The 23,220-nt window shown below is 37.1% G+C and overlaps 4 protein-coding genes and 1 long non-coding RNA gene across 9 annotated transcripts in view; 4 read left to right on the plus strand and 1 right to left on the minus strand.

Annotated features, from left to right (window-relative positions):
• The window catches only part of LOC132155939 (uncharacterized), a 316,158-nt gene that overhangs the window by 251,652 nt on the left and 41,286 nt on the right, over positions 1-23,220 (minus strand). The window lies entirely within an intron of this gene.
• On the plus strand, positions 5,929-7,580 carry LOC132155935 (serine/threonine-protein kinase pim-2-like). 2 transcript variants are annotated; one of them, XM_059564720.1, is made up of 6 exons: positions 5,934-6,006; positions 6,097-6,147; positions 6,314-6,689; positions 6,793-6,969; positions 7,089-7,177; positions 7,307-7,580. In XM_059564720.1, the coding sequence occupies exons 1-6, from the start codon at positions 5,944-5,946 to the stop codon at positions 7,316-7,318; spliced, it is 768 nt and encodes a 255-aa protein (XP_059420703.1). In that variant the 5' UTR covers positions 5,934-5,943; the 3' UTR covers positions 7,319-7,580. The 2 variants fall into 2 exon arrangements, with proteins under 2 accessions (XP_059420704.1, XP_059420703.1); XM_059564721.1 differs by having other exon boundaries at positions 5,929-6,006; positions 7,089-7,580.
• LOC132155476 (uncharacterized) lies at positions 9,454-11,912 on the plus strand. The gene is made up of 7 exons (XM_059564282.1): positions 9,454-10,025; positions 10,306-10,368; positions 10,486-10,734; positions 11,024-11,086; positions 11,202-11,450; positions 11,643-11,824; positions 11,901-11,912. The coding sequence occupies exons 1-7, from the start codon at positions 9,758-9,760 to the stop codon at positions 11,910-11,912; spliced, it is 1,086 nt and encodes a 361-aa protein (XP_059420265.1). The 5' UTR covers positions 9,454-9,757.
• On the plus strand, positions 11,924-13,587 carry LOC132155585 (serine/threonine-protein kinase pim-2-like). The gene is made up of 6 exons (XM_059564342.1): positions 11,924-12,013; positions 12,104-12,154; positions 12,321-12,696; positions 12,800-12,976; positions 13,096-13,184; positions 13,314-13,587. Exons 1-6 carry the CDS (start codon positions 11,951-11,953, stop codon positions 13,323-13,325), a joined length of 768 nt encoding a protein of 255 aa, XP_059420325.1. The 5' UTR covers positions 11,924-11,950; the 3' UTR covers positions 13,326-13,587.
• Positions 17,311-23,220, plus strand: part of LOC132155938 (serine/threonine-protein kinase pim-2-like) — an 82,121-nt gene continuing 76,211 nt past the window's right edge. Inside the window, exons 1-8 of one of the 3 annotated variants that reach the window (XR_009437361.1) lie at positions 17,311-17,445; positions 17,637-17,801; positions 17,913-18,007; positions 18,098-18,148; positions 18,315-18,690; positions 18,794-18,970; positions 19,090-19,178; positions 19,308-19,375. Coding sequence is in view for 2 of the 3 variants with exons in the window: in XM_059564726.1 (XP_059420709.1) it covers positions 17,696-17,801; positions 17,913-18,007; positions 18,098-18,148; positions 18,315-18,690; positions 18,794-18,970; positions 19,090-19,223 (939 nt within the window). In the remaining variant the exon portion in view is untranslated. Of the gene's footprint in view, positions 17,446-17,636; positions 17,802-17,912; positions 18,008-18,097; positions 18,149-18,314; positions 18,691-18,793; positions 18,971-19,089; positions 19,582-23,220 lie in introns of those variants that run through there. The other 2 variants (XM_059564727.1, XM_059564726.1) reach the window with 2 other exon arrangements.

Here is a 23,220-nt window from a genome sequence, read left to right on the forward strand (position 1 = left end):
CAATTTATTGCATAGGAGTAAGATACTATAATTTCATGGCAGTTATTTTTACCTTAAACTTAATGTTAGCAGTTGTTCTGAGTCCCCAGACTGTGATTTTGTACAATCATGTCAGTTTTAAGACGCATTTTTTATTATCACTTTTTTATTAATGTTTTACTCTACAGTTGTGCAGGGGATACAGTACAAGCCAAAAGTTTGGAAACATTACTATTTTTAATGTTTTTGAAAGAAGTTTCTTCTGCTCATCAAGCCTGCATTTATTTGATCAAAAATACAGAAAAAATGTAATATTGTGAAATATTATTACAATTTAAAATAATTTGTTTTCAATTTATTATACTTTAAAGTATCATTTATTTCTGTGATGCAAAGCTGAATTTTCAGCATCATTACTCCATTCTTCAGTGTCACATGTGACATCCGGTCTATCACATGATCCTTTAGAAATCATTCTAATATGATGATTTATTATGAGTGTTGGAAACAGTTCTGCTGTAATGTGTGTGTGTGTGTGTGTGTGTGTGTATATATATATATATATATATATATATATATATATATATATATATGCTAAATCATGAACACAATGACAGGGTGAAATGGGTTGTGATGCATGGGGCGCCAGGTAAAATCTTTCCTAGGGCAGCAAATCGGTCAGGGCAAACCCTGTCTGAGCAACATTAAAGTGTTTCGTTCCTGAATGAATGAACAGTTTAAATGATTCGGTTCAATCGCAATGACTCACTTATTAACAGTGACTCGCTGCCACCTATTGGCGGTTTTAATTTCACATTTAATGGAACCTTTTCATTTTTTAAATAATTTCAAACATCAGTTTTCAATGTTTTATCTTTAAAATATCAAAACATTATTTGTTCATTTGTAACTGCAGGTTAAAGTATTCCATGTTCCACGGAGCTGCATTAAACAGTGTGTAAAAACATCTAAATGGCACTTCAGATGCAGCTTCTGTTTTATCTACATTGCAAAGATCAATTTTGTTGATACTGATTGCATTTGCTTGGTAACAGCCCAAATGCAAGTATTTGACCTAAAATATGGTGCACACTTTTAGAAACAATGGTGTAAAGGTAAAAAAAAAAACTCAGGTGTCTGCACAATTAAAAATAAGATATCAGCACAATAACACTCATCAAAATAGTGTAATTATCGTTATCGATAAAATCCTAGAACTCACAGAGATATAACTTTTTGTCTATATTGCAAACCCTTAGTTTTTTTTTCTTTATTTTAATGTGCCACCCCCAAAATTTACTGTGGCCTCATTTGGCCACCCCTGTTAACATTTTCTGGGGGCGCCACTGATTAGAGAACTAATATCACTAAGAATTAGGGGCTTAACAGGTTATTTGCATGGCAGTGGTGCCATATAGCACCATATCCACCGCAAAGAACCGCTGAAGAACCAAACTGGGCTTGACGGGTTCTTTAAATGGTAGTGGTGCTATATAGCACCATATCCACCACAAAGAACCCCTGAAGAACCGCTGAAGAACCATTATTTTTTAGTGTGTACAATAGCACCGCCGTATATGGGTGTCATGCCATAAAATATTTTTAATACAATTGAATTTGCATTTAATGTAAATTTTAATAACTATATTGTAAGTTACTTACTGTAATAAATTAAACCTTCGTAATCTTCGGGAAGAAGGAGGCGGGAACCGGCGGACAATCAAAATGAAACTTTAATAATTCAAAATAAACACAAAACAGCGCACCAGCCCCTCACGGACGACTGATGCGCACAAATTAAACCAAAACCTAAAATAAAGCCCAGGCCTGGTCCTCTCTCGTCCTTCACTGTCGTCGCTCCAGTTTTATATCCTTCCATCTCCTCCGTGGGCCTCGAGACCGGCGGGTCGAACAGGTGTAGCTCATCTCCAATCACTCCACCGGCCTCGCTCCCACGTCCCTCGGCCCGCCCCACTCGTCACACTTACTTTAACACTTTCATTTTACAGAGAGTAAAGAACATTTACATTATCAAAGAACATTTTCATTCAGTCTAGCCAGAGTTCAGGCAAAAATTCCCATTAAAATCACTGAAGCATTAAAAAAAAAAAAAAAAAAAAAAAAAGAGCAAGTGAACAAAACACCGCGTTTCAGTGATGACTCTTCTGCACGTCTCTGATTGGCCATTGCATTCATAAGCGCAACAGAATCGTTTCTGATTGGTTATCATGAAGCATTGTACGAACACGTCTGTCTCTGGCTCAGCGCCAGCCAGCAAACGCAGGTTTGAACTTAGCTGCTAATGCTGTACACTGAACGATCTAATCACTCAGGTGTGATTGTGTCAAATATATAAAAAAATATTACTTGGCTATATTTGTTATTTGGAAGCTGCATTTGATTGCCCTACTGCATACAGGTGCATCTCAATAAATTAAAATGTCGTGGAAAAGTTCATTTATTTCAGTTATTCAACTCAAAATGTGAAATCTGTGTATTAAATAAATTCAATGCACACAGACTGAAGTAAGTCTTTGGTTCTTTTAATTGTGATGATTTTGGCTCATATTTAACAAAACCCCACCAATGGCCTTCTGGAAGGTATGTTAATTAACTGTACTCAATACTTGGTAGGGGCTCCTTTTGCTTTAGCCTCAATTCGGATCAGGAAATATGATTCATTCTGAAGCAATATTCTTATCAGTTTTCTATCAGCTGTGACATATAAATCTGCATGATTTTTTAATTTAATCCAAGGGCATTTTTTACCTTTATGGAGGGCATTTCCCCCCAACCTCATTAATATGTCATCTTTCATTTAAAATTCTTACATTTAATCAATAAATTCAATTATACTAATATGATTATTGAAATCTCTACGTTATCATATTAAATAAGTTGCACTGAAAAAAATACAAGTGCATTGAATAATGTTATGAAATTGGTTGGTACAAACAAGAAGTTATGTTGGAAATGATACTTTTTAACTAAATTAAACCGCCAGTAGGTGCCAGCAGTGAGCTTTTTATGAGTGAGTCAATGAGTTGTTTATTCATCAGATGTTTATGTATGAGCTACTGAATCATTGACTCAACCGATTCGTTCGGAACATGGAATTATTCAGGAATGAATCGGCTGTTTTCCGTGAGGTGCGCTGTGGTTCAGCCTAAAATGTAAGTGACCTAATATTATTGTAATTGCTTATTGAACTGTTTATTGTTCTATTAAACAGTCGTAATGGTGAAAACGTTGTGTGATGTTGGATAACTAACTGTATTTTAAATATAAAAACTTTTCATTTAGATGTGTTACCTCAGCATGCTTAAATTAATGTTACTTGTCTGGCGTTAATGTCGAGCCTCGGAGACAAGACTATGTGCGGGGATCAAACCCCGGACGGCACCGGCCCAATTTAAACCCGGGTTACCACTGTTTACGAGAATACAAGAGGCCTTCTGTTTTCTTCTGTATCTTTATGGCTTTAAGGTGTCATAAAATTGATAAGATTGCTATATTTACAGCCCGCGATGTACACGATACAACAAATTGTCGTTAGCATTGAACATCATTGGATATGAATGTTATCGTTTGAAAGAACCAGATGACGTATATATATTTTTTTCTTTTTTGTATTCCATTCCGCGCGGGAATTTATGACGTCACAATTCGCCCATGAAGGTATATAAAGGCGTAAAAATCACTTGCTCATTTTGTGCTTCTAAGTCTTGGGAGTAACATATCTGGTAGCGACTGTTAGCGACTGACAAACGGTGTTATAATGGGACTGCTTTCAAGACTAAAAGAAGCGACTGGTTTGGAGTGTGTACGAGAACCCTGTGTACACCCCAAAGACTCCCCCATCATGACGGAGAACCATCAACCGGCGCCGGTTGGTGCTCTTGAGAGCGATGGAGGGAGATCGATGAAGAGCTTCTGGAAGTGGGCCGCTCTTCACTTTCCTTCACGCAGAAAGGGAACATATGACCTGGCCAAAGCCGAGGAGAAATACGGGACAGAGGCGGAAACACAGTGGAGAGATAGCGATGGTACACTCACATCAAAAACTGATCAATCACTAAATATTCAGTCACAGGAATTTCTGTTATTCCCCCTTATCATTATTATAAAATAAATCATCACACCTTATCTTGCACCCTCTTGTAATTATCACACCAAACATTTTAGAGTAACAGGAAACATTATTCTTTTTTTTTCTTTTATATTTTAGGATATAAATTCAATTCAGACCTACTCCTAAATCAAGAACAGAAGAATTTGAGTATGCAATATTACACTCTCTTTATATTTATTTAATTGATATTATAGATCCAGCTCCTGAAGACCGCATTGCTGCTGAGGAACAGCAGAAACACAGCGTCCTGGACAAGAGTAAGATTCATAAATATATGAGAATTAGGACATTTTATTATAAATACTTTTGTACAGAATCAAATTTACATGTAAAATTGTATTTCATATTTACCTCAATTGTTTGTCTGTTAATAGACCAGAGTGAACTCTGTGTACATCCCAAAGACGGCCCCATCACATCAGAGAGCCGTCATCCTCATCCGTCTGAGATTGATGGAGGAAGAGAGCAGGAAGGGAGAGAGGAGAAGAAGAAGAAGAAGAAGAAGAGCTTCTGGAAGTGGCCTGCTCTTCACTTTCCTTGCAGTGGAGCTGGAACATATGATCTGGCCGAAGTGGAAGAGAAATACTGGATAGAGGCGGGAACGCACTGGAGAGATAGCGATGGTACACTCACATCAAATATTGATAAACCACAAAATATTCAATTACAGATATTTCTGTTATTCCTCCTTTTCATTATTATAAAATAATTATAACAATGATCAGTGTCCCAAAAACACTGCTGTAATTATCACACCAAACATTTTAAAGTAACATCATTCTTTTCTTTTTTTAAGAGTTAAAATTTTAGGATATACATTCAATTGAGAACTACTCCTAAATCAAGAACCACATTAATTTGAGTATGTTAGATTTTACCCTTTTAGTTATTATTTTTTTATTTCATATTTAGATCCAGCTCCCGAAGACCTCCTTGCTGCTGAGGAACAGCAGAAACACAGCGTCCTGGACAAGAGTAAGATTCATAAATATATGAGAATTAGGAAATGTTATTATAAATACTTGTACAGAATCAAATTTACATGTAAAATTGTATTTCATATTTGCCTCCATTGTTTGTCTGTTAATAGACCAGAGTGAACTCTGTGTACATCCCAAAGACGGCCCCATCACATCAGAGAGCCGTCATCCTCATCCGTCTGAGATTGATGGAGGAAGAGAGCAGGAAGGGATAGAGGAGAAGAAGAAGAAGAAGAGCTTCTGGAAGTGGCCTGCTCTTCACTTTCCTTGCAGTGGAGCTGGAACATATGATCTGGCCGAAGTGGAAGAGAAATACTGGATAGAGGCGGGAACGCACTGGAGAGATAGCGATGGTACAATCACAAAAATATGTCATGATGATGCAAATATTGATAAATGACCGATTCTTCAATTACAGAAACTTCTCTTATAAAACACTGCTAACATTATCACACCAAACATTTTCGAGTGACAGTAAAAAAAAAGTAAACTTTACTCTTTTTTTAGGATATTAATTCAAAACTTGTGCTAAATCTGTTAATAGACCAGAGTGTACACGAACACTGCGTACAACCCAAAGACTCCCCCACCAGGTCTGAAGAGATGCCTGTTAGTGCTGTTGAGAACGATGGAGGGAGAACGGAGGCAGGGAGAGAGGAAGTCCTCCTCACTACTGAGGAACAGCTCGTGCAGGACATCCTGGATAAGGGTAAGAAGAAGAAATCTGTGAGAATTAGAAAATGTTATTAGAAACCGTTTTATAGACAGTATAATATAAAATTGCATTTCATACTCATCGCAGTTGTTTGTGTGATAACAGGCCACATTCGCAATCAATATAAAATTGGACGCATGCTTGGTGAAGGAGGATGTGGCAGTGTTTATGAAGGGACTCGCTGCGAGGATGGACTTAAGGTACACAATTTGATCTGTTTAGGATTTATGACTAGAGTGATATCAACTATCTGCACGTGATAATTATTAGTTCTTTGTTTTGTTGACTAGGTGGCTGTGAAATGTTCAGAGAAGACGCCAGACATGTCATATATCAGAGTGGTGAGTAGACTGCACTCTCTGTTTCATTGTCTCTTATTCACTGTTTTCAGTTGATCACACCCTATATTAATTTTAACCACAGTCTACAATTGAGCTTTACTAGGCATTATTTGTGAATAATTTGGGAAACCACCTCCATCTAAGCATCATATTTTCTTTCTGTTAGCCTGGTCATCCCAAACGTCTGCCAATGGAGATTGGCCTGATGCTCATGGCCAACAATGGCCCCAGCGTTTCCCAGATCATTAAGCTGCTCGACTGGGAGGATGACACAGATCACTACGTGATAGTCATGGAGCGACCAGTGCCTTGCGTGGATTTGTTTACTTATGTGGATGATGAAGAAATGCTTGACGAGGGGATTGCAAGAAATATTATGCGGCAGATCATTGATGCCGCTAAAACTTGCTGCGATCGTGGTGTCTTCCATCGTGATATAAAACTGGAGAACATCTTGGTGAACCAGGACACCATGGAGGTCAAATTAATTGACTTCGGGTGCGGCGCAGTCATGAAGAAATCTGCCTTCAAATCCTTTAGTGGTATGTGTTATGAAGTGCTGTATTAATTATCTCACAGATACACATCTTATATGCACTCAACATGCTGTGATAATTGATTAAACATCAGACATCTTTCCTGCAGGCACGAAAGAGTACTGTCCACCTGAGTTCAACTTGAAGGGCAGGTACAAAGCAAAGCCAACCACAGTGTGGACACTAGGGTTCATCTTGTTTGAAATGCTGTGCGGGGAATGTCCTACATCCTACGACCAACACAAGATCACTGTGAACCTCTGGACCAGACCTGGCTTGTCAAAAGGTGAGATCTTCATCAAACAATGAACTCCAGATCATACAAAAAGGACCAATAGCTTCAAAGAGAGCAGGTGTAAAGTATACGTTTATAATCAAACATCTCTCTTTTTTTTCTCTTCACAGAATGCTGCCAGATGATTTGTGATTGTCTGCAGCCTGATCCACAGAGGAGACTCAGTCTGGACAAGATGCATCTCCACGACTGGTTTAAGGTACTAAGACTAAGACTAGTTAAGCTTTTTGTTGGTTTAGTTTGATCATCAGTCGCCATGAACTTAAGATAATTTTTCTGCAAAAGTGAAGTATTTAGACAAATAATGCCGATTTATCTTTTGTTTCAGGTCACAGAGTAAAACACAACCTCAGAAAACAACTCCTGTCATGGCCAGCCTGTTGTTTTCTGTCTTCAGTCAGCTTTGCGTCTGGTGGACTGACAAGAGGGGCCTTTCCATCAGTCCACTCTGGCCTTAGTGTATTGCAGGCCCTTGCCTTGACTTAAAGCAGTCTGGCTGTATTGCTTGCTTGGGGATCTGTAAATAATAATTAATTGTTTATTTGGATTTGTTTATTTATTATAAGGAAGTTCGTAAGAACATTTCTAAGGAATTTTGTAAGAAAATGATTTATTTTGGAAGAAAATTTGTGAGGAAAATATAATAAAATTATATATTTATATTGTTTGTGAATGCTTAATTCATTAATGATGAATATAATCATATATATTATTATGATATTATATATTATTATTATATTGCTTTATTATAACTCCGAGGGAGTGTCTGCCACGTTAAAAAAGTCAACAGCTTAAGTAATTTGTGGATTAATGGTTAATGGAAACGCGAACCATTTCAAATGATTTAGTTCGATTTGGTGAACTGGTTCAAGAAGATCCGGTTACATCGAGTGATTCGTTCGCAAACCGGACATCACTAAACTTCTTTAGTTATGGAGGGTTATGGGGGGTATTAGTCATGGGACACATCAGCTACGATAAGTTACTTACTTTAACACTTTCATTTTACAGAGAGTAAAGAACATTTACTTTATCAAAGAACGTTTTCATTCAGTCTAGCCAGAGTTCAGGCAAAAATTCCCATTAAAATCAATGAAGCATTTAAAAAAAAAAAAAAAAAGAGCAAGTGAACAAAACACCGCCTGTTTCAGTGATGACTCTTCTGCACGTCTCTGATTGGCCATTGCATTCATAAGCGCAACAGAAAATAGTTTCTTCTGGCTCAGCGCCAGCCAGCAAACGCAGGTTTGAATTTAGCTGCTAATGCTGTACACTGAACGATCTAATCGCTCAGGTGTGATTGTATCAAATATATAAAAAATATTACTTGGCTATTTTTGTCGTTTGGAAGCTGCATTTGATTGCCCTACTGCATACAGGTGCATCTCAATAAATTAAAATGTGGAAAAGTTAATTTATTTCAGTTATTCAACTCAAAATGTGAAATTTGTGTATTAAATAAATTCAATGCACACAGACTGAAGTAGTTTAAGTCTTTGGTTCTGTTAATTTTGATGATTTTGGCTCATATTTAACAAAACCCCACCAATGGCCTTCTGGAAGGTATGTTAATTAACTGTACTCAATACTTGGTAGGGGCTCCTTTTGCTTTAGCCTCATTTCGGATCATGAAATATGATTAATTCTGAAGCAATATTCTTATCAGATTTCTATCAGCTGTGACATATAAATCTGCATGTTTTTTTTATATTTAATCCAAGGGCATGTTTTACCTTTATGGAGGGCATTTCCCCCAACCTCATTAATATGTAATCTTTCATTTAAAATTCTTACATTTAATCAATAAATTCAATTATACTAATATGATTATTGTAATCTCTACGTTATCATATTAAATAAGTTACACTGAAAAAAACACAAGTGCATTGAATAATGTTATGAAATTGGTTGGTACAAACAAGAAGTTATGTTGGAAATGATACTTTTTTAACTAAATTAAACCGCCAGTAGGTGCCAGCAGTGAGCTTTTTATGAGTGAGTCACTGAGTTGTTCATTCAAGCGATTCGTTCAAGCGGCTGATTCATCAGATCTTTATTCATGAGCCCCTGAATCATTGACTCAACCGATTCGTTCGGAACATGGAATTATTCAGGAATGAATCGGCTGTTTTCCGTGAGGTGCGCTGTGGTTCAGCCTAAAATGTAAGTGACCTAATATTATTGTAATTGCTTATTGAACTGTTTATTGTTCTATTAAACAGTCGTAATGGTGAAAACGTTGTGTGATGTTGCATAACTAACTGTATTTTAAATATAAAAACTTTTCATTTAGATTTTTTACCTCAGCATGCTTAAATTAATGTTACTTGTCTGGCGTTAATGAAGCGTTAATGTCGAGCCTCAGAGACGAGTCTATGTGCGGGGATCAAACCCCGGACGGCACCGGCCCAATTTAAACCCGGGTTACCACTGTTTATGAGAATACAAGAGGCCTTCTGTTATCTTCTGTATCTTTATGGCTTTAAGGTGTCATAAAATTGATAAGATTGCTATATTTACAACCCGCGATGTACACGATACAACAAATTGTCGTTAGCATTGAACATCATTGGATATGAATGTTATCGTTTGAAAGAAACAGATGACGTATATATATTTTTTTCTTTTTTGTATTCCATTCCGCGCGGGAATTTATGACGTCACAATTCGCCCATGAAGGTATATAAAGGCGTAAAAATCACTTGCTCATTTTGTGCTTCTAAGTCTTGGGAGTAACATATCTGGTAGCGACTGTTAGCGACTGACAAACGGTGTTATAATGGGACTGCTTTCAAGACTAAAAGAAGCGACTGGTTTGGAGTGTGTACGAGAACCCTGTGTACACCCCAAAGACTCCCCCATCATGACGGAGAACCATCAACCGGCGCCGGTTGGTGCTCTTGAGAGCGATGGAGGGAGATCGATGAAGAGCTTCTGGAAGTGGGCCGCTCTTCACTTTCCTTCACGCAGAAAGGGAACATATGACCTGGCCAAAGCCGAGGAGAAATACGGGACAGAGGCGGAAACACAGTGGAGAGATAGCGATGGTACACTCACATCAAAAACTGATCAATCACTAAATATTCAGTCACAGGAATTTCTGTTATTCCCCCTTATCATTATTATAAAATAAATCATCACACCTTATCTTGCACCCTCTTGTAATTATCACACCAAACATTTTAGAGTAACAGGAAACATTATTCTTTTTTTTTCTTTTATATTTTAGGATATAAATTCAATTCAGACCTACTCCTAAATCAAGAACAGAAGAATTTGAGTATGCAATATTACACTCTCTTTTTATTTATTTAATTGATATTATAGATCCAGCTCCTGAAGACCTCATTGCTGCTGAGGAACAGCAGAAACACAGCGTCCTGGACAAGAGTAAGATTCATAAATATATGAGAATTAGGACATTTTATTATAAATACTTTTGTACAGAATCAAATTTACATGTAAAATTGTATTTCATATTTACCTCAATTGTTTGTCTGTTAATAGACCAGAGTGAACTCTGTGTACATCCCAAAGACGGCCCCATCACATCAGAGAGCCGTCATCCTCATCCGTCTGAGATTGATGGAGGAAGAGAGCAGGAAGGGAGAGAGGAGAAGAAGAAGAAGAAGAAGAAGAGCTTCTGGAAGTGGCCTGCTCTTCACTTTCCTTGCAGTGGAGCTGGAACATATGATCTGGCCGAAGTGGAAGAGAAATACTGGATAGAGGCGGGAACGCACTGGAGAGATAGCGATGGTACACTCACATCAAAAATTGATAAACCACAAAATATTCAATTACAGATATTTCTGTTATTCCTCCTTTTCATTATTATAAAATAATTATAACAATGATCAGTGTCCCAAAAACACTGCTGTAATTATCACACCAAACATTTTAAAGTAACATCATTCTTTTCTTTTTTTAAGAGTTAAAATTTTAGGATATACATTCAATTGAGAACTACTCCTAAATCAAGAACCACATTAATTTGAGTATGTTAGATTTTACCCTTTTAGTTATTATTTTTTTATTTCATATTTAGATCCAGCTCCCGAAGACCTCCTTGCTGCTGAGGAACAGCAGAAACACAGCGTCCTGGACAAGAGTAAGATTCATAAATATATGAGAATTAGGAAATGTTATTATAAATACTTGTACAGAATCAAATTTACATGTAAAATTGTATTTCATATTTGCCTCCATTGTTTGTCTGTTAATAGACCAGAGTGAACTCTGTGTACATCCCAAAGACGGCCCCATCACATCAGAGAGCCGTCATCCTCATCCGTCTGAGATTGATGGAGGAAGAGAGCAGGAAGGGATAGAGGAGAAGAAGAAGAAGAAGAAGAAGAGCTTCTGGAAGTGGCCTGCTCTTCACTTTCCTTGCAGTGGAGCTGGAACATATGATCTGGCCGAAGTGGAAGAGAAATACTGGATAGAGGCGGGAACGCACTGGAGAGATAGCGATGGTACAATCACAAAAATATGTCATGATGATGCAAATATTGATAAATGACCGATTCTTCAATTACAGAAACTTCTCTTATAAAACACTGCTAACATTATCACACCAAACATTTTCGAGTGACAGTAAAAAAAAAAGTAAACTTTACTCTTTTTTTAGGATATTAATTCAAAACTTGTGCTAAATCTGTTAATAGACCAGAGTGTACACGAACACTGCGTACAACCCAAACACTCCCCCACCAGGTCTGAAGAGATGCCTGTTAGTGCTGTTGAGAACGATGGAGGGAGAACGGAGGCAGGGAGAGAGGAAGTCCTCCTCACTACTGAGGAACAGCTCGTGCAGGACATCCTGGACAAGGGTAAGAAGAAGAAATCTGTGAGAATTAGAAAATGTTATTAGAAACCGTTTTATAGACAGTATAATATAAAATTGCATTTCATACTCATCGCAGTTGTTTGTGTGATAACAGGCCACATTCGCAATCAATATAAAATTGGACGCATGCTTGGTGAAGGAGGATGTGGCAGTGTTTATGAAGGGACTCGCTGCGAGGATGGACTTAAGGTACACAATTTGATCTGTTTAGGATTTATGACTAGAGTGATATCAACTATCTGCACGTGATAATTATTAGTTCTTTGTTTTGTTGACTAGGTGGCTGTGAAATGTTCAGAGAAGACGCCAGACATGTCATATATCAGAGTGGTGAGTAGACTGCACTCTCTGTTTCATTGTCTCTTATTCACTGTTTTCAGTTGATCACACCCTATATTAATTTTAACCACAGTCTACAATTGAGCTTTACTAGGCATTATTTGTGAATAATTTGGGAAACCACCTCCATCTAAGCATCATATTTTCTTTCTGTTAGCCTGGTCATCCCAAACGTCTGCCAATGGAGATTGGCCTGATGCTCATGGCCAACAATGGCCCCAGCGTTTCCCAGATCATTAAGCTGCTCGACTGGGAGGATGACACAGATCACTACGTGATAGTCATGGAGCGACCAGTGCCTTGCGTGGATTTGTTTACTTATGTGGATGATGAAGAAAGGCTTGACGAGGGGATTGCAAGAAATATTATGCGGCAGATCATTGATGCCGCTAAAACTTGCTGCGATCGTGGTGTCTTCCATCGTGATATAAAACTGGAGAACATCTTGGTGAACCAGGACACCATGGAGGTCAAATTAATTGACTTCGGGTGCGGCGCAGTCATGAAGAAATCTGCCTTCAAATCCTTTAGTGGTATGTGTTATGAAGTGCTGTATTAATTATCTCACAGATACACATCTTATATGCACTCAACATGCTGTGATAATTGATTAAACATCAGACATCTTTCCTGCAGGCACGAAAGAGTACTGTCCACCTGAGTTCAACTTGAAGGGCAGGTACAAAGCAAAGCCAACCACAGTGTGGACACTAGGGTTCATCTTGTTTGAAATGCTGTGCGGGGAATGTCCTACATCCTACGACCAACACAAGATCACTGTGAACCTCTGGACCAGACCTGGCTTGTCAAAAGGTGAGATCTTCATCAAACAATGAACTCCAGATCATACAAAAAGGACCAATAGCTTCAAAGAGAGCAGGTGTAAAGTATACGTTTATAATCAAACATCTCTCTTTTTTTTCTCTTCACAGAATGCTGCCAGATGATTTGTGATTGTCTGCAGCCTGATCCACAGAGGAGACTCAGTCTGGACAAGATGCATCTCCACGACTGGTTTAAGGTACTAAGACTAAAACTAGTTAAGCTTTTTGTTGGTTTAGTTTGATCATCAGTCGCCATGAACTTAAGATAATTTTTCTGCAAAAGTGAAGTATTTAGACAAATAATGCCGATTTATCTTTTGTTTCAGGTCACAGAGTAAAACACAACCTCAGAAAACAACTCCTGTCATGGCCAGCCTGTTGTTTTCTGTCTTCAGTCAGCTTTGCGTCTGGTGGACTGACAAGAGGGGCCTTTCCATCAGTCCACTCTGGCCTTAGTGTATTGCAGGCCCTTGCCTTGACTTAAAGCAGTCTGGCTGTATTGCTTGCTTGGGGATCTGTAAATAATAATTAATTGTTTATTTGGATTTGTTTATTTATTATAAGGAAGTTCGTAAGAACATTTCTAAGGAATTTTGTAAGAAAATGATTTATTTTGGAAGAAAATTTGTGAGGAAAATATAATAAAATTATATATTTATATTGTTTGTGAATGCTTAATTCATTAATGATGAATATAATCATATATATTATTATGATATTATATATTATTATTATATTGCTTTATTATAACTCCGAGGGAGTGTCTGCCACGTTAAAAAAGTCAACAGCTTAAGTAATTTGTGGATTAATGGTTAATGGAAACGCGAACCATTTCAAATGATTTAGTTCGATTTGGTGAACTGGTTCAAGAAGATCCGGTTACATCGAGTGATTCGTTCGCAAACCGGACATCACTAAACTTCTTTAGTTATGGAGGGTTATGGGGGGTATTAGTCATGGGACACATCAGCTACGATAAGTTACTTACTTTAACACTTTCATTTTACAGAGAGTAAAGAACATTTACTTTATCAAAGAACGTTTTCATTCAGTCTAGCCAGAGTTCAGGCAAAAATTCCCATTAAAATCAATGAAGCATTTAAAAAAAAAAAAAAAAAGAGCAAGTGAACAAAACACCGCCTGTTTCAGTGATGACTCTTCTGCACGTCTCTGATTGGCCATTGCATTCATAAGCGCAACAGAAAATAGTTTCTTCTGGCTCAGCGCCAGCCAGCAAACGCAGGTTTGAATTTAGCTGCTAATGCTGTACACTGAACGATCTAATCGCTCAGGTGTGATTGTATCAAATATATAAAAAATATTACTTGGCTATTTTTGTCGTTTGGAAGCTGCATTTGATTGCCCTACTGCATACAGGTGCATCTCAATAAATTAAAATGTGGAAAAGTTAATTTATTTCAGTTATTCAACTCAAAATTTGAAATTTGTGTATTAAATAAATTCAATGCACACAGACTGAAGTAGTTTAAGTCTTTGGTTCTGTTAATTTTGATGATTTTGGCTCATATTTAACAAAACCCCACCAATGGCCTTCTGGAAGGTATGTTAATTAACTGTACTCAATACTTGGTAGGGGCTCCTTTTGCTTTAGCCTCATTTCGGATCATGAAATATGATTAATTCTGAAGCAATATTCTTATCAGATTTCTATCAGCTGTGACATATAAATCTGCATGTTTTTTTTATATTTAATCCAAGGGCATGTTTTACCTTTATGGAGGGCATTTCCCCCAACCTCATTAATATGTAATCTTTCATTTAAAATTCTTACATTTAATCAATAAATTCAATTATACTAATATGATTATTGTAATCTCTACGTTATCATATTAAATAAGTTACACTGAAAAAAACACAAGTGCATTGAATAATGTTATGAAATTGGTTGGTACAAACAAGAAGTTATGTTGGAAATGATACTTTTTTAACTAAATTAAACCGCCAGTAGGTGCCAGCAGTGAGCTTTTTATGAGTGAGTCACTGAGTTGTTCATTCAAGCGATTCGTTCAAGCGGCTGATTCATCAGATCTTTATTCATGAGCCCCTGAATCATTGACTCAACCGATTCGTTCGGAACATGGAATTATTCAGGAATGAATCGGCTGTTTTCCGTGAGGTGCGCTGTGGTTCAGCCTAAAATGTAAGTGACCTAATATTATTGTAATTGCTTATTGAACTGTTTATTGTTCTATTAAACAGTCGTAATGGTGAAAACGTTGTGTGATGTTGCATAACTAACTGTATTTTAAATATAAAAACTTTTCATTTAGATTTTTTACCTCAGCATGCTTAAATTAATGTTACTTGTCTGGCGTTAATGAAGCGTTAATGTCGAGCCTCAGAGACGAGTCTATGTGCGGGGATCAAACCCCGGACGGCACCGGCCCAATTTAAACCCGGGTTACCACTGTTTATGAGAATACAAGAGGCCTTCTGTTATCTTCTGTATCTTTATGGCTTTAAGGTGTCATAAAATTGATAAGATTGCTATATTTACAACCCGCGATGTACACGATACAACAAATTGTCGTTAGCATTGAACATCATTGGATATGAATGTTATCGTTTGAAAGAAACAGATGACGTATATATATTTTTTTCTTTTTTGTATTCCATTCCGCGCGGGAATTTATGACGTCACAATTCGCCCATGAAGGTATATAAAGGCGTAAAAATCACTTGCTCATTTTGTGCTTCTAAGTCTTGGGAGTAACATATCTGGTAGCGACTGTTAGCGACTGACAAACGGTGTTATAATGGGACTGCTTTCAAGACTAAAAGAAGCGACTGGTTTGGAGTGTGTACGAGAACCCTGTGTACACCCCAAAGACTCCCCCATCATGACGGAGAACCATCAACCGGCGTCGGTTGGTGCTCTTGAGAGCGATGGAGGGAGATCGATGAAGAGCTTCTGGAAGTGGGCCGCTCTTCACTTTCCTTCACGCAGAAAGGGAACATATGACCTGGCCAAAGCCGAGGAGAAATACGGGACAGAGGCGGAAACACAGTGGAGAGATAGCGATGGTACACTCACATCAAAAACTGATCAATCACTAAATATTCAGTCACAGGAATTTCTGTTATTCCCCCTTATCATTATTATAAAATAAATCATCACACCTTATCTTGCACCCTCTTGTAATTATCACACCAAACATTTTAGAGTAACAGGAAACATTATTCTTTTTTTTTCTTTTATATTTTAGGATATAAATTCAATTCAGACCTACTCCTAAATCAAGAACAGAAGAATTTGAGTATGCAATATTACACTCTCTTTTTATTTATTTAATTGATATTATAGATCCAGCTCCTGAAGACCTCATTGCTGCTGAGGAACAGCAGAAACACAGCGTCCTGGACAAGAGTAAGATTCATAAATATATGAGAATTAGGACATTTTATTATAAATACTTTTGTACAGAATCAAATTTACATGTAAAATTGTATTTCATATTTACCTCAATTGTTTGTCTGTTAATAGACCAGAGTGAACTCTGTGTACATCCCAAAGACGGCCCCATCACATCAGAGAGCCGTCATCCTCATCCGTCTGAGATTGATGGAGGAAGAGAGCAGGAAGGGAGAGAGGAGAAGAAGAAGAAGAAGAAGAAGAGCTTCTGGAAGTGGCCTGCTCCTCACTTTCCTTGCTGTGGAGCTGGAACATATGATCTGGCCGAAGTGGAAGAGAAATACTGGATAGAGGCGGGAACGCACTGGAGAGATAGCGATGGTACACTCACATCAAATATTGATAAACCACAAAATATTCAATTACAGATATTTCTGTTATTCCTCCTTTTCATTATTATAAAATAATTATAACAATGATCAGTGTCCCAAAAACACTGCTGTAATTATCACACCAAACATTTTAAAATAACATCATTCTTTTCTTTTTTTAAGAGTTAAAATTTTAGGATATACATTCAATTGAGAACTACTCCTAAATCAAGAACCACATTAATTTGAGTATGTTAGATTTTACCCTTTTAGTTATTATTTTTTTATTTCATATTTAGATCCAGCTCCCGAAGACCTCCTTGCTGCTGAGGAACAGCAGAAACACAGCGTCCTGGACAAGAGTAAGATTCATAAATATATGAGAATTAGGAAATGTTATTATAAATACTTGTACAGAATCAAATTTACATGTAAAATTGTATTTCATATTTGCCTCCATTGTTTGTCTGTTAATAGACCAGAGTGAACTCTGTGTACATCCCAAAGACGGCCCCATCACATCAGAGAGCCGTCATCCTCATCCGTCTGAGATTGATGGAGGAAGAGAGCAGGAAGGGATAGAGGAGAAGAAGAAGAGCTTCTGGAAGTGGCCTGCTCTTCACTTTCCTTGCAGTGGAGCTGGAACATATGATCTGGCCGAAGTGGAAGAGAAATACTGGATAGAGGCGGGAACGCACTGGAGAGATAGCGATGGTACAATCACAAAAATATGTCATGATGATGCAAATATTGATAAATGACCGATTCTTCAATTACAGAAACTTCTCTTATAAAACACTGCTAACATTATCACACCAAACATTTTCGAGTGACAGTAAAAAAAAAGTAAACTTTACTCTTTTTTTAGGATATTAATTCAAAACTTGTGCTAAATCTGTTAATAGACCAGAGTGTACACGAACACTGCGTACAACCCAAAGACTCCCCCACCAGGTCTGAAGAGATGCCTGTTAGTGCTGTTGAGAACGATGGAGGGAGAACGGAGGCAGGGAGAGAGGAAGTCCTCCTCACTACTGAGGAACAGCTCGTGCAGGACATCCTGGACAAGGGTAAGAAGAAGAAATCTGTGAGAATTAGAAAATGTTATTAGAAACCGTTTTATAGACAGTATAATATAAAATTGCATTTCATACTCATCGCAGTTGTTTGTGTGATAACAGGCCACATTCGCAATCAATATAAAATTGGACGCATGCTTGGTGAAGGAGGATGTGGCAGTGTTTATGAAGGGACTCGCTGCGAGGATGGACTTAAGGTACACAATTTGATCTGTTTAGGATTTATGACTAGAGTGATATCAACTATCTGCACGTGATAATTATGAGTTCTTTGTTTTGTTGACTAGGTGGCTGTGAAATGTTCAGAGAAGACGCCAGACATGTCATATATCAGAGTGGTGAGTAGACTGCACTCTCTGTTTCATTGTCTCTTATTCACTGTTTTCAGTTGATCACACCCTATATTAATTTTAACCACAGTCTACAATTGAGCTTTACTAGGCATTATTTGTGAATAATTTGGGAAACCACCTCCATCTAAGCATCATATTTTCTTTCTGTTAGCCTGGTCATCCCAAACGTCTGCCAATGGAGATTGGCCTGATGCTCATGGCCAACAATGGCCCCAGCGTTTCCCAGATCATTAAGCTGCTCGACTGGGAGGATGACACAGATCACTACGTGATAGTCATGGAGCGACCAGTGCCTTGCGTGGATTTGTTTACTTATGTGGATGATGAAGAAAGGCTTGACGAGGGGATTGCAAGAAATATTATGCGGCAGATCATTGATGCCGCTAAAACTTGCTGTGATCGTGGCGTCTTCCATCGTGATATAAAACTGGAGAACATCTTGGTGAACCAGGACACCATGGAGGTCAAATTAATTGACTTCGGGTGCGGCGCAGTCATGAAGAAATCTGCCTTCAAATCCTTTAGTGGTATGTGTTATGAAGTGCTGTATTAATTATCTCACAGATACACATCTTATATGCACTCAACATGCTGTGATAATTGATTAAACATCAGACATCTTTCCTGCAGGCACGAAAGAGTACTGTCCACCTGAGTTCAACTTGAAGGGCAGGTACAAAGCAAAGCCAACCACAGTGTGGACACTAGGGTTCATCTTGTTTGAAATGCTGTGCGGGGAATGTCCTACATCCTACGACCAACACAAGATCACTGTGAACCTCTGGACCAGACCTGGCTTGTCAAAAGGTGAGATCTTCATCAAACAATGAACTCCAGATCATACAAAAAGGACCAATAGCTTCAAAGAGAGCAGTTGTAAAGTATACGTTTATAATCAAACATCTCTCTTTTTTTTCTCTTCACAGAATGCTGCCAGATGATTTGTGATTGTCTGCAGCCTGATCCACAGAGGAGACTCAGTCTGGACAAGATGCATCTCCACGACTGGTTTAAGGTACTAAGACTAAGACTAGTTAAGCTTTTTGTTGGTTTAGTTTGATCATCAGTCGCCATGAACTTAAGATAATTTTTCTGCAAAAGTGAAGTATTTAGACAAATAATGCCGATTTATCTTTTGTTTCAGGTCACAGAGTAAAACACAACCTCAGAAAACAACTCCTGTCATGGCCAGCCTGTTGTTTTCTGTCTTCAGTCAGCTTTGCGTCTGGTGGACTGACAAGAGTGGCCTTTCCATCAGTCCACTCTGGCCTTAGTGTATTGCAGGCCCTTGCCTTGACTTAAAGCAGTCTGGCTGTATTGCTTGCTTGGGGATCTGTAAATAATAATTAATTGTTTATTTGGATTTGTTTATTTATTATAAGGAAGTTCGTAAGAACATTTCTAAGGAATTTTGTAAGAAAATGATTTATTTTGGAAGAAAATTTGTGAGGAAAATATAATAAAATTATATATTTATATTGTTTGTGAATGCTTAATTCATTAATGATGAATATAATCATATAATCATATATATAATCATCTACAATATACAGATTAGAAACATTCATCTTAAAAAATATATATATATATATAGTTATTTTATCACACTTTCCGATGTTTAACAAAATACGTCATCTGGCTCGGCTCGTAGTTCATCTTCAGTTCGGTCTTCACAGCAGTTCAGTCAGTGTACTGTTTGAGTAAATTAATTACTCCGGGAGTGTCAGTCACGTTAAAGAGTTAAAAGTTTAAGTAATTTGTGGATTAATACGTATTGGAGACGCGAACCGTTTCAAACGATTCAGTTCAATTTGGTGAACTGGTTCAATTGAACGATTCGTTCACGATTCGGACATCACTACCCATCACTACTGGTGATCCGAAAACCGCTGCAACCGATTCTTGACTCAAGACCGAGTCAATCTTTCGTTCATTATCTGGCTCGGCTCGGTGTTCATCTTCAGTTCTCTCTTCACAGCAGTCCAGTCAGTGTACTGTTTGAGTAAATGAATTAACTCAGAGGGAGTGTCTGCCACGTTAAAAAAGTCAACAGCTTAAGTAATTTGTGGATTAATGGTTAATGGAAACACGAACCGTTTCAAACGATTCAGTTCGATTTGGTGAACTGGTTCAAGAAGATCCGGTTACATCGAGTGATTCGTTCGCAAACCGGACATCACTAAACTGCAGTGAATGCGCTCACAACAGACCTGGAAAAGACAATGCTGAATAAAGTTGTAGTTTTTGTTATTTTTGGACGAAACTGTATTTTCGATGCTGATTTGGGGGGGGTATGGGGGTTATTAGTCATAGTTGTCATGTGACACATCAGTTACATAGCACCTTATAACTGATATAGGCTTGCTTTTTTATTAATTTATTTTTCCTTTTTATTCGAAACAATTCCAAACATGCTTAATATATCAGCTAATATCTCGATTCTCAAATATGTGCAAGTGAACGTGTTTTGCACCTTTATAGATTGTTATGTGATCAATAAATGGTGATTGGCAAAGCACTGTAATCTATTAACTACACATAAAAACCCGACTTTTGTGCCATATATGGGTGTCATGCCATAAGATATTTTTAATACGACTGAATTTGCATTTCATATCAATTTTAATAACTATATTGTAAGTTACTTAATTTAATACTTTCATTTTACAGAGAGTAAAGAACATTAACATTATCAAAGAACATTTTCATTCAGTCTAGCCAGAGTTCAGGCAAAAACTCCCATTAAAATCACTGAAGCACTTTACATTATGATTTCTGATGAGAGAATTCGCTAAATAATTCAGTCAGCGAGCAAGTGAACAAAACACCGCATTTCAGTGATGACTCTTCTGCACGTCTCTGATTGGCCATTGCATTCATAATCGCAACAGAATCGTTTCTGATTGGTTATCATGAAGCGTTGTACAACGCGTCTGTCTCTGGCTCAGGGCCAGCCAGCGAACGCAGATTTGAATTTAGCTGCTAATGCTGTGCACTGAACGATCTAATCCACTCCGGTGTGATTGTATCAAATATATAAAAAAGATTACTCAGATGTTGCAAACTGCAATTGATTAATTAATAAAAAACAAAGTAGTTGATATGCTGTGTTGTTTTTATTGTTTAGTAGCAGTAATATGCATTTATTAGCCGTGTCCACTGTATTTTTTGTTGGTTTTCATGAGACCCCCTTTGAAATGACCAGGACCCCCCATTGCCCCCCCAATCAAAATTCTCTGGAGCCACCACTGCCTACAGTTCTGGCCCAGCGAAATTAATCTACTGCGACATATTTTAACATAAGAGTTAACTCAGCGGGACACTACACTAATTCACAATTCTTTTTTTTTTCCATCTGCTTTAAATCCTTACTGGTTATTTAAACATTTAATTCGTGTGCTTTTCTGACGTGCGTTTTTTCTGAGCACAATCAAAGCGCAGCACAAAAACGAAAAAGCCCTTCATACTGTGCCTGGTTACTAAGTTATGTTTTGTGATAATACTGTCAAAACACACAAGGTTTATGTATAGACTCAGTTGGATATGTCTAAAATGAAAGTAAACAACTGAAATAAACAAATGCATGTCTGTATATCAGATGTGTGTAGGTCTTAAAGGGACTACATGCTGCCTTGTGAATTAAAGGCATAGGTCACCCTCAAATTTTATTTCTGTCATTGTTTATACACTCACATGTTGTCCAAAACCTATATTAACTTCTTTCTTGTGCTGAACACAAAAGAAGATATTTTGAAGAAGCTGAAACAGTTGCTGGTCCACATTAACTTTGATAGTAGGGGGGAAAATACTCTGGAAGTCACTGTCAACCAGCAACTGTTTGGTTTTCCACCTTGTTCAAAATAGAGTTTATGTTTAGCAGAATGAGGAAACTCATTCAGTTTTTTTCTTCACTATTTAAATTCTTGGGTGAATTATTCCTTTAATATTAATAAAACACCAAACACAAAGAAAAATCACTCAGTACTCTTGACTGAAAAACTTTATTTCAGTTGCTTTAACCCTTTAACTGTCACCCCGTCCCGTATACGGGACGCCTACATTTACTTCACTACACTCAAAAAAAAAAGTACTTTCACTTTTGCCAATTTTACTTAATCCGTTCATGTTGTGATTACTTAAAAAAAAAAATTTAACGATGTGAACTTAATTTAGTCTAGTTCATTCAACAAAAGTGTGTATTGTCACCTTTACTTAAAAATTATTTGTTCAGCCACAATAAAATTGTTGCATAAAAGTAACAGATTAATAAAACCAATACAGACTTGAATCTCATTGGCTGTGGATTTTGCAGTGTATTATGGGTAATTGATGTTCTGTCACCCTCTTGCAGAAGTGTAGCACCATTAGATAGGTATGTGAGTAATAAATGATCAAGTTTGAATCAATGAACTTGTTCTATTATATTTTAGAATAAAACATACAAACAAATAAATAAATGGTTGAAAATGCAACATTGTGTTTCAAACATGTTTGTGATCTGTGATCTATATGTTGAGTTGTATTGAGCAGCTGCACTCTGATTGATTCAGTGTTATGGCCTTATTAAATCCTAATTAAAGGGTGTGGTGTTTCTGAAGTGGCATTATTCAATTTTCTTGTCATCATTAATTACAATTTTCACATACAATAAACTCAATTGTTGTTTTTTGACTCTACTAAGGTTTAAGTTAAGTTTACTTAAACGTCTTTTGTAAAATGAACTAAATTGTTTGTTGAAATTACTTAAATTGCATGGAACCTGTTGACATCATTTTTCTTAATTTAAACCCAACATTTCATTTTTTTTGAGTGTATATTACAATTAAATCTAATCTAATCTTGACAAACTATATATTGTTGGAAAGGTCTAAGACTCCTGAATATATATTTTACCAATGTTTTTTGTTAAAAATAATGTAGGAAAAGTAATAGATTAATTTATGAAAAGAGTGCACCCTCAAAAATCTACATTATAGACTTCTTTGTTGCCTTTTTCTCTATTACATATTAGAAATCATCAGAAATTATATATAGAATGAAAACTTAAAATCTCAAAA

The sequence above is a fragment of the Carassius carassius genome, chromosome 13 (genome assembly GCF_963082965.1).
Source record: "Carassius carassius chromosome 13, fCarCar2.1, whole genome shotgun sequence".
NCBI classification, from domain to species: Eukaryota; Metazoa; Chordata; class Actinopteri; order Cypriniformes; family Cyprinidae; genus Carassius; species Carassius carassius.

Bases quoted from the DNA above. Each gene is read 5' to 3' on its own strand.
- LOC132155476 (XM_059564282.1), top strand. From the start codon at position 9,758: ATGGGACTGCTTTCAAGACTAAAAGAAGCGACTGGTTTGGAGTGTGTA. The intron at 10,369-10,485 runs GTAAGATTCATA...GTCTGTTAATAG, and splicing joins ACACAGCGTCCTGGACAAGA to ACCAGAGTGAACTCTGTGTA. The intron at 10,735-11,023 runs GTACACTCACAT...TTTCATATTTAG, and splicing joins GCACTGGAGAGATAGCGATG to ATCCAGCTCCCGAAGACCTC.
- LOC132155935 (XM_059564721.1), top strand. From the start codon at position 5,944: ATGCTTGGTGAAGGAGGATGTGGCAGTGTTTATGAAGGGACTCGCTGC. The intron at 6,007-6,096 runs GTACACAATTTG...TTTGTTGACTAG, and splicing joins GCTGCGAGGATGGACTTAAG to GTGGCTGTGAAATGTTCAGA. The intron at 6,970-7,088 runs GTGAGATCTTCA...TTCTCTTCACAG, and splicing joins CAGACCTGGCTTGTCAAAAG to AATGCTGCCAGATGATTTGT.
- LOC132155585 (XM_059564342.1), top strand. From the start codon at position 11,951: ATGCTTGGTGAAGGAGGATGTGGCAGTGTTTATGAAGGGACTCGCTGC. The intron at 12,014-12,103 runs GTACACAATTTG...TTTGTTGACTAG, and splicing joins GCTGCGAGGATGGACTTAAG to GTGGCTGTGAAATGTTCAGA. The intron at 12,155-12,320 runs GTGAGTAGACTG...TCTTTCTGTTAG, and splicing joins ACATGTCATATATCAGAGTG to CCTGGTCATCCCAAACGTCT.